Source organism: Gadus chalcogrammus, chromosome 10 (genome assembly GCF_026213295.1).
Source record: "Gadus chalcogrammus isolate NIFS_2021 chromosome 10, NIFS_Gcha_1.0, whole genome shotgun sequence".
NCBI classification, from domain to species: Eukaryota; Metazoa; Chordata; class Actinopteri; order Gadiformes; family Gadidae; genus Gadus; species Gadus chalcogrammus.
In genome coordinates this window covers 6,432,190-6,447,418 of record NC_079421.1, presented here as the reverse complement: position 1 = coordinate 6,447,418, position 15,229 = coordinate 6,432,190, and the positions used below count along the sequence as shown (strand labels likewise).

Genomic DNA, 15,229 nt, shown 5'->3' with positions numbered 1-15,229 from the left:
TTAAACTCGGTGTGATCCTTGACTCATATCAACCAGTGAGAACATTTAAGGAAAGGAGGCTCACACATCTTTCAATTCATACTGCTGACTTCTTTCCCCACAACAGATAAGTCCTGTGATTTTCAGGTTGATATCATTCAATTTGACCATTTAGAACAGGGGGAACGCATCCTGACAGCTTGGAATAATACTGTCAGGATGCGTTCCCCCTCTGTTCCATAGGAAAGGAGGCTCACACATCTTTCAAATTCATACTGCTGACTTATTTCCCCACAACAGATAGGTTCTGTGATTTTCAGGCTGATATCATTCAATTTGACCATTTAGAACAGGGGGAACGCATCCTGACAGCTTGGAATATTACTGTCAGATAATGACTGTCAGGATGCGTTCCCCCTGTTCTAAATGGTCTAGACTTTGTATTAGGGAATGTGTGCCGCGTCAACGGGGTTTAAATTAACGTCATAACTTCCGGGTAAACCGGAAGTGACCCCGAGTTTTTGTAATTATGTTTATTGCAGTTTTTGTATATTTTGGCTACGCCAAAATCTAGCAATAATATAAAGGTCCAGTATGCTTAAGTTCGAATTGATGTTTTTGTGACTCTCAAGCCCATTCAGTTTGTTTAGTGAAAAGTATTTTTCTTTTTGTTGATTTTCGTTTTATTTTTATTGCCTTATGGGCCTTAAATTGGGAAAATAAAAGATCCCATCTTTTTCCAAACTTCTCGTCGGCTCCTGAGTGATTTTCCACCTAGTTCAAGACGCTCCAACGCATCTACCACTGACAGGGTGTCACATTATTGCATGTTTAATTCACGGATATAGAATTTTGGTTAAAAGTTACTGAATCGAATTGCGGTTTACAGAATCGAATCGAATAGTTCCAAAAAAAAATAATTGTCCTTGAATCGAATCGCCAACTACTGAATCGTTAATCGAATCGAATCGTCTGAAGCCAAAGATTCACACCCCTAGAAATGATACATGACCCCCTACACCGAATTCTGCATCCCAGCGAAAAATGTGACCCCAGGGGGCGCTGTTGCATATTTTCTGCAACATGCGCGAGTTTGAAGCGTAGACAGGCATGACTAAAACATAAATAAGCACCTCGGGGGGGCGCCTCGGGGGGCGCCTTTTTCGCCGAGGCGAAAAAATGGGTATTTTTTCTTGAGTTCGTCCGTGAACTTACATTTACGTTTAGGCATGGCTGCAGATGTAATGTGCTGTTGTAAACAGAGTGGAAGCGGCAAGGTGCTCAATGTTGCCAGATTGGAAATGGCAAAGTAACGTACCAAAGGCTCAAAATGGTCGTATTTGGAGGATAATTATCGTGGCTCTGGCAACCCTGAGATCGGTCGCCCAATGACAGACTCTCTCTACAGTCAGCTCGCGCAAGAAGGTGGAACGTAAGGGAGATACCATTTCCAGAACTTGGAAGGCCGTGATAACCATAGACATATACAATGGTAATAACTAGTAGGTTATGTGAAAGACCCAGAAACACAAATATGCGACGAGGCAAAAACAAATATGCGACGAGATAATGTCCGAAAACCGGACATTATCATAAATTAATTTTAAAAAAACGGACGCCCCGGACGGGACGTAAAAAGTGGACATGTCCGGGGAAAAGAGGACGTTTGGTCAGCCTAGAGATCATTTGGTTATATGATTATAGTTTGTTCATTAAGAGCCACCGGAGCCAGCGTACTGTGTGGCCTCATCCAATCAGAATGCCCGGCGGGCTAGTTCCCCTGTAGTTCACCTGTTTGTATCGCAGTTTATTGAACGCTTAAATGCAGTCGTTTAAACTCGGTGTGATCCTTGACTCATATCAACCAGTGAGAACATTCTACATATGGCAACTTTCTTTTTTTTTTACAGTAACGCAAATAGTTACTTTCCTGGTAACTAGTAACTTTTATTATAGAGTAATTCAGTTACTAACTCAGTTACTTTTTTGAACAAGTAGTGAGTGACTATAACTAATTACTTTTTTAAAGTAACGTTCTCAACACTGCCCGGCACTGACTGATATGACCATATTAACCGTTGTACTGACTACTTGTACAGAAGGAACCATGTGATTTTTATGTAGTTTCGGAAAAAATGTCCATTGAAAACCTCACGTGCATAGCCTACTTGATCCTTTGAACACCCTTGTTTGTTTTGGTAGTTTTCACGCCGATCTGGTAGCGATCGCAGCGATCCACACAAACGTAGGTGAAGGCTTTTATATTGAAAACGTTGCGAGATACCACACAAAGGCTGTTTAGAGTAGAAGCGCACGAAGATTTGTGTGACGGCTTTCTTGACGCGGATGAACGAATGACGGCTGACTTGACTAACCTTCCTCCAGGGAGATCCGGGTGTGTCGCATTAGTCAATGACCTCGTCCGCACTAAGATTTGTTCATGTGATAGAGAATTAGATGGAAAGAGAAGATAGATGATGTAGAATAATATCATAATATCATTCATCGTTTTGAGCTGTTCACAAAAGCTTGCTGTTGGAACCGCATGACGCAATATTGCGCCACCGCGCCGCACCACACAGGCGCGTTTCCTCCGCGTCAGCAGAAACGAAGAGACCGCGCGGCCGTCCGGGAGGACAGCGCCCTGTCCCTCCGATCACAGCACCCACTCCCCGCAGCAGGGGGAGCGACAAGTGATTGAACAACAGTTACGTAATGATGCTGAGGATATGAACTATGGCCATATGACCATTCTATGCACATCTTTATCTCGCTCGTGTGGGGCCAGATTATACTGTTTGACGAGTCTTGCGCAGCGTGTCGGCTGTTAGAGGGGGGAACCCCCCCCCCCCCCGGGATGTGTGACAGGTTGTTAGAGACCATTTCCCCTACAATGATTAGCCCACCTCGACCTCGGACCCTCCCCTCATGTACAGTCGAATTGTCAGTGTTGTGGCTGGCCACCTCCTCCTCCTCCTCCTCCTCCTCCTCCATCATCGCTCGGCGGTATTTAAAAGGGACCTGCTGCGGATCCACGAGTGGCCGTGGACTTCACAATCTGCGACTACTAATTTAGCTCAATTATATTGAAGCTCCCTTGGTGTTCAATCCATATACATTCAACAACAAAAAAAGAAACATGGACAAAGGTATGTTCAAATCATTCCACCAAAGTTTTTAGAAACGTTTCGAAGTGACTCGTTCAGCGTTACTGAATGGTGACTTGTTTGCACGGTTTAATTCAGGCGCGAATGACGAAAGGCTTCTAGCATATGTCATCGATGTCACTGGCATCACTGTCATCTTTCACTCATGTCTGGGAACTAACTGTTGCATAGAATCTAATCGGATGTCAAACAACAGCAGAACAGGTTGGCTGTTCTGATACAACAAATTACATATTAAATATTTAACTATTGTGACATGGGGGGAATAATTGATGTCACAAATTTCTATCAGAATATTTGATGAGATGATAGCCTATGTAGGCTATCCAACTTTACTTAATGCATAAACCTGTATAATAGGAACATAACCAAAAGTTTTGAAATCCATCTGCTGCTGTCATACAGAACCACTGAAACACAATCGCAGTTGTGTTAATTGTCCTTTTACTAGGACAATCTGCTTCGCCATGTGGTTTACTTGCACTTTATAAAACAATTGACAAACTCGTATTATGAAAGTTTGACTGAAGTTGCTTTACAGGGATTATTAAATAATAAAATAAAAACTTATCTAGCGAGGAAAACTGCCCTTACACAAGAATGGAGGAGAAATGCAGTCCATAATACCACCCTATGTTTTGGATGTAGAAATAATTTGCTATTCTGTGTTCCAGACATAATTCCCACAAGATTTGTTCCTTTAAGAATTTCAGGTTCAAGGTTAAGCTGCTGAACACAATGGGCAGCTGTTCTCCATAAAATCTAGAATAAATAATCCATTATCTTAATTAAAATTCAAACACTTCTGTAAAAAACAGAAGGGTACATTAAGTGAACATTATCATTAGTTAATGCAGTAATAATAATTATGACATAGTATTGCATAGGTATTGATAGGGTTAGTGGGTTAATGGTTATAGGATTGGAGATGTGTGCAACCAGAGTAACTTTAACTAACTTGAACTTTTAACATGAAGTAAAACCCAATGGTGTTCAGTTAACATGAACACCATTAGTTAACATGAAAAACATTAATAAATTATTACTAGACCATAAGTTAACTGAGAATGAACTGTCAATTAATGCTGAGAACTGCATTCAATAATGTTAATGAAATTTTAAATAATGCCCCCTTATTTTTAAGTGTTACCAATAACTACTAGACATAATACCACTTTCAGGGATGACTCATCGCATGACTCAATTCAGAAATATGATAGTCATGATGACAAAGGATCAAAGGGAAAACCCAAATAAACTGAAACCTATAGTATTGAAGGCTTTAATCGGCTCTATGGGGGAATCATACCTCATTTAACGTCTTCGGGTCCACATTTCATGTTTACATTTTTATCGTTATTCTATAACACTCAATAACACACCTACAATGCAATGCAGTATAGACTTGCAATATTATTATTAAGTTAATCAAGCCCTTATTGTAATAAGATAAGTCAAAAGGTTATTCAACTTTAATTAAGGTAATAACAGAGTATCAGTATATCATCAGAGGAAACAATTATTCATTTGCCAACAAACCTGATTTGTCAAATATTCATAATTATTATTGTTTTAAAGACCAGTCTTGGTTTAAAATAACTGCATTGTCTATGCAGATTTAAGCAACGCTAAAGATAGCCGATGGCACGGATTGCTGAAAAAAAATATTGATTCCTTGCTTTACCAACATGAAGGACCTGCCAGCAGGCTGAGGTGATACATGACCTCAAAGCAAATGCAGGAACAATCCTGCCACCGACGACGACACAATCCAACCAATATTCATTAGGAAGTTATTAGCATGCAAAACCCGTAGAAACCCTATTGGCCGACCCGAGGCTTACCGTTGCATGCTACCAATACCAGCAGGTCGAGACTCGAGGCTAGTGAATGAGTCAGAAGATACAACCTTCAGAGCTCCACTGTCTCAGGCTACAGTCGGTGTGGCGTGCAGCAGGAGATGACAGAGGAGTGCCTTTCTGTGTACCTCCCCCTGCAGGCCGCAGCAGCATGGTGCAGTTCTGGAAGGAGCACTCCAGGAAGGCCACGGTGGAGGAGATGATGCTGGACTCCCACGCCATGGAGCTCACCAAGCAGGAGCTGCCAGAGGTCCTCTCCCTACTGCCCAGCCTGGCCGGCCAACGGGTGCTCGAGCTGGGTGCTGGCATCGGGTCAGTGGAACACGGTCGCAGACATGGGGCTATGTCTCTGATGTGTGTCTGTGGCTGTGTGCGTGTACGTGTATGTGTGTGTGTGTGTGTGTGTATGTGCGTATGCATGTGTCCTTGTGCGTGTGTGTGTGCTTGTGCGTGTGTGCGCTTGCACACACACGCACACACACAGATTGTCACGGCTCAAAAGAGTACAGGAAACCACAATAGACAAAGGGATCTTGAGTAGGGACATAGTCTCTAGGGAGGTGAAGATGTCTCCTTACATGGTCGTAAAGCAGAAAAAAATCCTATTATGGCAGACAAAATCATGTCATGGTGAAATCACATAACAGATGCCAAAATACCAGAAGAAGAGACACAGTCGGGAGGTATCTCATGTCTAACTCAAAACTCAGCTCACGACTGTGAAATCAAATGAAATGTGTGTGGCAGGATAGCAGAACCCAGTTAGACCCTAGATAGAGCTCTTCTAAGCCTGAGATGAGTTGTATCAGCCTGGAGCCTTGAAATCTGATATTGACACTATATTTGTGAGACTCTAACACACACACACACACACACACACACACACACACACACACACACACACACACACACACACACACACACACACTCACAGGCTAACCCTCCCCTCCTGTGCCCCCAGGCGGTTCACAAGCCACCTGCTTGCCAGCGCTGCCCACGTGACGGCGGTCGACTTCATGGAGAACTTCGTTGAGAAGAACAGACAAGACAATGGTCACCATAGCAACGCTTCTTTCCTCCAAGCCGATGTCACCAAACTTGAGTTCCCCTTAAACAGGTAAGGTGATGTCTGGAACACTTGATGGCGGGCTAATGATTCAACAACCGTCACAAATTCAGGAAAGAATTGCACAGCAATAGGAATTCTCACAATATCTGTTTGCACAATTTTGCTATATATATATATATATATATATATATATATGTCAATTTATTGCAATTAAATGTTTTGTAAATGTGTATAGGTATGTGTATGACTTTGTAAGGAGTGGTATCCATATTGTCTCAACTGACCGCCCGACCCGGGCCGTCTCCAACAGCTACAGCGTGATCTTCTCCAACTGGCTGCTCATGTACCTGTCTGACGAGGAGCTGGGCCTTCTGGTGGAGAAGATGCTGGGCTGGCTGGCTCCTGGAGGCCTCCTCTTCTTTAGGGAGTCCTGCAACCACCAGTCAGGTACCAGGCCTGAGGATGCACAAGCACAACACAGGGCCACACCGTCACCTCACTAGCCTGAAGCCAGACATCACACTCGGCCTGTTGAGACAATTCAGATTCTTGAGTCCTTAATTTAAAGAGCAAGCTCCTACTCAGATTAAACTACAGCAACAGCACCACCTCTGGTGAGGAACTGGCTGTTGCAGATCTTTGTTTAGTCTTACACTGCTACAGTTTAGAAGTACAGTATAGAGAGTCAAGTGCAATTCAGTTGCATCTATTCAAAGGTGCTCCCCCTCTCCCCAGGCGACTGTAAGAGGGAATTCAACCCCACAAACTACCGGAGCCAGGGTCAGTACAGCCACCTGGTAACGTCAGCGCACTGGACCCAGACCGAGGGGGGCCAGAAGTTTGGTTTCGACATTATTCTGACCAAGAAAGTTCAGACCTACGTTAAGGTATAGCTGATGAGCTGATTATGAAAATGATTTCAGATTGGATGAGATTATCCCCAGAGCTACAGCAGCCTGGTCCAGGTCAAGAGATCATTGAGTTCATTCATCCATACACTGTGTACACTAGGATATACACAGTTCTGTAACTCTAACAAACTCAATTAGCGTCCCCCTTCACCCCCATGTGCTCCTCCTCCTCCTCCACATCCCCCCCTCATCCTCCTGCTCCTGCTCTTCCTCCTTCTCCTGCTCCTCCTCTTCCTCCTCCTACTCCTTCTCTTGCCTTCCTCCCAATGGTTCAGATGAAGAAGAACCAGAACCAGATCTGCTGGCTGCTGGAGAAGGTTCCCCGTCCCCAGGTCACCCCCAGCGGGTTCCTCACCTTCCAGCAGTTCCTGGATAACAAGCAGTACACCCGGCGGGGCATCCTGCGCTACGAGAAGATGTTTGGGGCCGGCTTCGTCAGCACAGGAGGCCTTAGCACCACCAAGGTTCCCTTAACCAGATCAACACGCTGACACCCAGGGGTGATGTGATCGTTACACAACCACAAAAAGTCTAGTCAGTGTCAAAGTCAAAGTCAACTTTAGGATATTGATACAAAAGGATACAATTTGATAAAATATTAAGTTATATTTACAATAAATTAATTCTAAAAATTGCAAAAGATAAGGCAAAACAAAACGATAAAAATGTAAATAAATTGAAATGTGCACTATGAGGACTTAGAGAGCCAAGCCCACACCCATAGAACTCTAAAGGTTGTGGTGCTGTAGAAGACGCCGATGTTCGAGTACAATTTAGTCACTACGATGCCGGGGCTTTTGGTTCAATAATGCGGTCGTGGTGAGATGAGACGCAATCATTCACTCTGCGGTTAAAGTCCAATCAGGCGCTTGGATTTGGAGTGCCTCAAGGTTTAATGGTTTCATTAAACAAGTATGAGTTGCAGAAACATTATTACAACGGTAGCAACATTTCCTTATGTGTAGTAAAACCCAGTGAACTGACTGAAGAATGAAAACGAAAAGGATAGTCAAGCCTTAGCAAAGCAACGATCACAATGCACGAAGAGAGTGGGAGTCATCACCGAAACTAAAAACAGTAAAATGCAAATCCTCCTGAAAAATTACAATCACACAAGCTGTGTGTGCCCTTCAGTAGAATATATAGACATATGCATACGCATGACAGCAGACTCATCCAACAAACCTTTTAGGGCCGCTCTGAGGGCCGAGAGGGCCCTTACGGCTCCCCTCTGGTGAAACCTGTTCAACAATAATGATCTGGTTAATGAGGATCTACCTGCAAGAATCTGTTTCCCCGCGTCTCAATTAATGTCGGGCAAGATTTCAGCACATAATATCTCCTGAAACTGCTCCTGCTGGATTAGGAATTCAACGTTTCTCCCTCTGTTCTTACAGGAGTTCGTGGACCTGTTGAACTTGAAACCGGGCCAGAAGGTTCTGGACGTTGGCTGTGGCATCGGTGGAGGAAACTTCTACATGGCCAAGGTACGCCGCCCAGTGTTGGGGCAACTCCTTTAGGAGATATGGCGACTAGGACAGATGAGACTTCTAAATGCAAAAAAGCACCCACTAGTTGAGTAGTATAGCAAACAATTTGCAGTTTGTATACATGTTTCCCAAGGTTACCTAGAGACCAGAGGCCCGGCAGTGCTGCCAATATTTGCAAACTCTGTTAGTTGGTGGTCGACAGTTAGGACCTTCAGAAATCAATAGCAGTTGTGACAAGCAGGTCATCCGGGAAAAACAAAGTTAATAGCACAACATCATACGCTCCAAGATTTATGAATTTAACTATGAATGCATTTGTCATTATTTATATTATTTTCAGCTAGGTTTATTGTGAAACAAAAAAGTTATTCTCCAGTTGGATATTTTTGCTTGTGAGCAAGGGCTTCAACCATACACCCTTATTGCTTATTTACTGCATGCTATTTGTCATTCTTTTAGACTCTATCATCACCATTTATCCTCTCTTATAGGATCAATGGATTACTTCCACATATTTCAAGTCTAGTCAAACGTATTTTGTGGATAAATATGAGAATAACAAAAGCTGAAATGAGTAGTCTGACGGTTAAGATCATTGTGTGTTTGGTGTTCAGACATTTGGAGTGGAGGTGCTAGGACTGGACCTGTCTGAGAACATGGTGGAGATCGCCATGGAGAGGGCGATCGATGAGAAGCTGCCCATGGTAAGTCATGCTATTCTCAGAGGTAAATGGAGGACATTATTTACACTGCATACACCACATCCACCACCTATTATCATGAACAACCAGTATGTCACACTCACCTTATATCGAATACATACAAAGACCACCACAGTAAACCAAAAAACTGGATTGGTGTCTCCTCATATATTTTATTTCTACATTATCAACAAGGCTATTTCAACATAATGTAATCATTCTACTTTGTCCAATCCCTAACTTGAAAATATGTGATACAATGAGTTAAACATTGATTAATTACAGTAGTTGTATGCTCAGGGTGTAAAGTGAATCTATGATTGATTCATGGCTCTGTGGAATTGTTTAGGGTTTGGTTAACCGTAACTTCATGGTTGTTCCCTTGAACTCTATGACTCAAGTATAAGTCTCAGACCAAAGGGCCAACCACAAAACCACAAGTCGGCTGGGGACGTCAATATGCAACGTCAACTAAATAAGACTATTAGGTTCAGACTACGCCGGTTGTATATATATGTTCTAGAAGTAACATTATCTCTGTCTCACACTATCACCATATCAAACATTTTTACATTTACATTTAGGGGCTTTTTGCTGACGCTTTTATCCAAAGCGACTTACAACCATACCCCGCAGGGTGACAGCCAGCTCGTCGGGAGCAGCCAGGGTGAGGTGTCTTGCTCTGGGACACCTCGACACTCAGCTAGGAGGAGCCAGGGATCGGACTAGCAACCTTCCGGTTACCAGTCAACCCGCTCTACCTCCTGAGCTACGAGCGCCCGACCCTCTCCTCCCTAACCCCGGATGACCCCTCACTAACCCCAGCTGACCCCTCCCCTCCAGGTGACCTTCGAGGTGGCTGACGCTACCAAGCGCTCCTTTGAGGAGGGCTCCTTCGACGTCATCTACAGCCGGGACACCATCCTCCACATCGACGACAAGCTGGCGCTCTTCAAGCGCTTCCACGTGAGTCCCAGGCCCGCCCCCCCCACACGCCCCCCGCTCTCTGAAGGAGTCTGAAACCTTCTGCTGTCGTATGAGCAGGGGATACCTCTGGGGGCTGCTCCTTAATCGTCCTCAGACCATAGCCAATGGGTTCCCTGATCGTCCTCAGACCATAGCCAATGGGTTCCCTGATCGTCCTCAGACCATAGCCAATGGGTTCCACGATGGTTGCTCTCCACGCAAACTGTTTACACAACTAATGCCCGCTTAAACATGATTGGTCCAAGATTCTAATGCTACAAACCAGAGCGCTTCTGATGCTAAAATCCTTTGGTACAGATCTGCCTTCATGTGCAGACATCTGTTTATGGAGATAAGATAACTATCCGCCTGCCCTTAACCTTAGCGCACTAGTGTTTTATCAAGTTTCCAGTAGTGTCCCCAATGCGCCAACAAGCCCTCCATTCGTTACTCTCATCACACCCTCATGATTCCTCGTTGTCCAGTCGTGGCTGAGGCCCGGAGGCCAGCTGCTGATCAGCGACTACTGCTGTGGGGAGAAGCCCTGGACCCCCACCTTCCAGGACTACGTCCAGCAGAGGGGCTACGTCCTCTACACCCCCCAGCAGTACGGCCAGGTAGACCCCCGGCTGGACGTACAGCTGTCCATTGCTCTGTGGTACCAGGGGGAAATAGTTTCTGCTGCAACAAAAGCTTTGCTCAAAAACAAAAGACAATATATACATAAGTAAATATAAATATTATTGAACACGCATAAACACGAAAGGTATATCAATATAAATATAATCATAAATGTGCATGTGTTAATTATATTTTATTGGTAAATAAATCAATTGTGCATTTAAAATTGCATTTTCACACAACACATACAGTGTTACATATAAATCTGACTTTATAATATTCTCCAACTAACAGTCCAATAATCCCAGAATGGCGTTTCCGAATTGGACTGCAGTCTAACTGTGTGACTGTGTGTCCATCCTGCTCCGCAGTTCATTGAGGAGGCTGGTTTCTCCAGCGTGCGCGCGGAGGACAGGACTGCCCAGTTCATACAAGTCATCCAGACAGAGCTGGAGAGAGCAGTGGCCATCAAAGAAGAGTACATCGCGGTAGGTCACACCTGCCAGAGGGAGGGCACACACACACACACACACACACACACACACACACACACACACACACACACACACACACACACACAAACACACACACACACACACACACACACACACACACACACACACACACACACACATAGAGTGAGAGAGAAACTCATCACATTATAACTCAATACTGCATAAATGGATGGATGGATGGTTGAATAGATGGATGATTCCATTCAATTCTATATACTTGTAATTGTCCCATGTGGACTCTGGCTCGTGCTGCAGTTGAAATACATCAGTGATGGAGGATGAATCGATGGCTGGATGAGGGCTAGATGAGGGTTTCAACAGACGGTGCTCTGTGCAGGAGGTCTCGGAGGAGGACTACCTCGAGGTGGTCAGAGGCTGGAGTGACAAACTGAAGCGCTGCAACGTGGGCGACCAGCGCTGGGGTCTCTTCTACGCGACCAAATCCTGAGTCAGAGGCCGGAGGTGGAAGGAAGTGAACAGGAGAAGAGATGGGACACCTTGAGGCTCTACACCCGGGATCAGGGATGTGTGACGTGCCCTGGCCCATGTCCAGCAGTTCAGTCAACCATTCTGACACAGTATGCCGATGTTTGTTCTGTGAGACCCTGGATTACAGGGACGGGGTCAGGACGATCTCCAATTGCGTTTTCTGGGTCCTTGAGTTCATAGGAAGGTAAAAAAAAAAAAAACTCTCAGGATGTTTAAATTCATGACAAATAGTTTTCAGAATAAATTACTTTAAACCGATGCACGAATGTATTTCTTTGTGTATTTTATTTATTGTGCTGAATCAGATGGTGGTTTTAACTTTGGGTTAATTTTATTTGAAAGCTTATGTTCCCAACAGCAGGTCTTGCTTAAAGGAATGGATTCACACCCTGGGAAGGTTCTGGGACAAAAGGTCACCGTCTGCGTTGAGAGTCTACGCTCAATGTGTCACATGGCAATGATTACAACATATTATAGTTTTTCATTTACATTTACATTTAGGGCGTTAAGCAGACGCTTTCATCCAAAGCGACTTGCATACACACATTCACACACCGACGGCGGAGTCAACCATGCAAGCCGACAGCCAGCTCGTCAGGAGCAGTCAGGGTGAGGTGTCTTGCTCAGGGACACCTCGACACTCAGTATCAGGAGTCGAGGATTGAACTAGCAACCTTCCGGTTAAAAGCCAACAAGCCAACCCGCTCTACCTCCTGAGCGTGCACACTTTTTATCTATCATAAGAAGTATTTTATTTCATACGTGTATGGCAATTTACCGCACCAAATAAAATCAACACCCAATAAACAGCATAACAGGGAGCTAGGGACACATGTATTACAATTGAAAAAGTAATATTTATTTAATGTATCCTGTATTAATAATTAATAATTAATAATAATAATTAATAATTCATTATATTTATATAGCGCTTTCCAATGACCCAAAGACGCTTACAGAAGGGGGGGACCTAACTCACCACCACCAGTGTGTAGCACCCACTTGGGTGATGCACGGCAGCCAATCTGCGCCAGAACGCTCACCACACACCAGCTTGAGGTGGAGAGTGAGGGAATTGATGAGTCAGCCAATTGTACAGGAGGATTATTAGGGGGCCAGATTGAATGAGCCTGGTTGGGCCAGGACACCGTGGAAACCCCTACTCTTTGCGATAAGTGTCCTGGGATCTTTTATGACCACAGTGAGTCAGGACCTCAGTTTTACGTCTCCTCCGAAGGACGGCACCTTCCACAGCACAGTGTCCCCATCACTGCACTGGGGCATCGGGATTGATGAGTGAAGGGGCCAGAGGGAAGAGTGCCACCTATTGGCCACCATATTATGTTGGTTTTCATATCTCTCTTTGTCTCTGCATTATTTGCACTTTGCTTTTCTGTTGTGCTTGTTGTTTTAGCAGCAGACTCATGATTTGGTATTATTTTATTTATTGTCAGTCTACACATGATTAACCATTATATTCCTTCACCTGCCTTTTGCTTGGAAAACACTCTTTTACTAGTATACTAGTAAAAGACTTCTCTTTGCTCAGTGTTTACTCAAATCTCTGCGTGGCTTCACTTCAGTCAAAGTCCAGAGTTGTGAAGGTGTTCATAACTCTAGGGATTCAACCCCCCTATTGTCAGTTCAAATGGGGAGCAAAACATTGGTGTAGTCTCTACAAATGTTACAAATATACCTTCTCTATCTCTATCTATATTTTAGTTTGAGACTACTTTGGTGCCTTTTCCCAACTTACCATTTTCCATATTCAGTTAAAGTTAAAGTCTGATAAATGTATCTTATAATAATTCAATGATAAATTAATCATATTAATTATTAATAAGAATTTTATAATGATTAGTTGCATTTTAGTGGAATCAGTATTATAAGTGTTATTATCATTAATTAATAAGTATGGAATATACAAACTAGATCTGACAAAAATATATTTTATTTTGAAGATACAGTATATTCTACTAATGTTGGGGTAAATATGCAGTTTCAATTGCCAGTCATAGTTTTGTGTATGGTGTTATTTTGAACCGTAAATGGATTCTTTGAAGCGAAATATTTGTAACCTAAACCCTTTCTAAACCGAGAGCTTATTTACTGGGAAAGGCCTGCAGTATCATCAAAAACCACAAGGGGGAATAAAAGCTTACTTTTTCCATCCCAAAACGACTTCCTTATATCCAATCTTAGAGTTTCAGACATTATTTCAATCATTATCGTGTTTGTCTATCTATCTATCTATCTATCTATCTATCTATCTATCTATCTATCTATCTATCTATCTATCTATCTATCTATCTATCTATCTATCTATCTATCTATCTATCTATCTATCTATCTATCTATCCATCGATTGATCCGTCTGCTTTTCTGTCTGTCTGTCACTCTGTCGGTCTGTATTTTTGTCTTTCTATCTGTCTGTCTGTCTTTCTGTGTTTCTTGTCGTCTGTCTGTCTGTCTGTCTGTCTGTCTGTCTGTCTGTCTGTCTGTCTGTCTGTCTGTCTGTCTGTCTGTCTGTCTGTCTGTCTGTCTGTCTGTCTGTCTAGCAGGAAAAAGGAAATAACTGATTTCCATGGTTATTATACATATTATATATTATTATGTCTCGCTGTGTTTCCACGGGGTCGAGCTGATAATTATAATTTCGGTTTAACCTATATAAAAAGGAAATCTGAGTAGCCTCTCCCTTTTTCGCAATAATTTTTTCTCAATGACCAATGACCACATGTCGGGACTCGGGGGTTTCGGTTTATGAGGGCCCGGGGGAACCACATGCTCCACCAGATGTCACACAGGTTGTGTGTGTGTGTGTGTGTGTGTGTGTGTGTGTGTGTGTGTGTGTGTGTGTGTGTGTGTGTGTGTGTGTGTGTGTGTGTGTGTGTGTGTGTGTGTGTGTGTGTGTGTGTGTGTGTGTGTGTGTGTGTGTGTGTGTGTGTGTGTGTGTGTGTGCGTTGGTGGGGCAATTGCGTCGATGGGACGTCGAAATGCATGATAGTTTGTCTGGCTGGTTTTACAAACGCGTGCACTAACGGCGCGCGCCCACGTCGTCCTTTTAAATATCGGTGCGCGAGGGAGCAGCAGCCCATAGACCACCTGTGTGAGCTGTTATCGCGATGAGAGCACTGCTGCTGATGGGGCTGCCGCTGCTTTGCGCGCTGGCGCAGCCGTTGCTCTCCCCGATGGTGCCTACACCGCCTCCGCCGACCACGCGGCACTTCTACATCGCGGCCGTGGAGATCGGCTGGGACTACGTGTTCACGGACGGCACCGAATCCGCGTCTGAACAAAGGTACATTTGTTTAAATGTTGCTCTGTATGGCGTGTTTTAATTCTATTATTATCATCAGACTTTTGATTATTAAAAAAATAATGTATTATGGGCATTTGATTGTTGATTTGTATCATGATTTTCTTCCGGCTGATTTATTTGTTGCATTATTTAATGTATTT

At 43.7% G+C, this 15,229-nt stretch overlaps 2 protein-coding genes across 2 annotated transcripts in view; both read left to right on the top strand.

Annotated features, from left to right (window-relative positions):
* The first annotated feature begins 2,993 nt into the window (after positions 1 to 2,993).
* Positions 2,994 to 12,025, top strand: pmt (phosphoethanolamine methyltransferase). The gene is made up of 12 exons (XM_056600360.1): positions 2,994 to 3,128; positions 5,146 to 5,317; positions 5,967 to 6,122; positions 6,385 to 6,521; positions 6,810 to 6,961; positions 7,261 to 7,449; positions 8,383 to 8,472; positions 9,090 to 9,179; positions 10,020 to 10,142; positions 10,628 to 10,759; positions 11,135 to 11,251; positions 11,616 to 12,025. The coding sequence occupies exons 1-12, from the start codon at positions 3,119 to 3,121 to the stop codon at positions 11,724 to 11,726; spliced, it is 1,479 nt and encodes a 492-aa protein (XP_056456335.1). The 5' UTR covers positions 2,994 to 3,118; the 3' UTR covers positions 11,727 to 12,025.
* A 2,823-nt stretch (positions 12,026 to 14,848) lies between these two features.
* Positions 14,849 to 15,229, top strand: part of f8 (coagulation factor VIII, procoagulant component) — a 22,736-nt gene continuing 22,355 nt past the window's right edge. Inside the window, exon 1 of the mRNA XM_056600354.1 lies at positions 14,849 to 15,068. Coding sequence (XP_056456329.1) covers positions 14,893 to 15,068 — 176 coding nt within the window. The 5' untranslated portion in view covers positions 14,849 to 14,892. The remainder of the gene's footprint in view (positions 15,069 to 15,229) is intronic.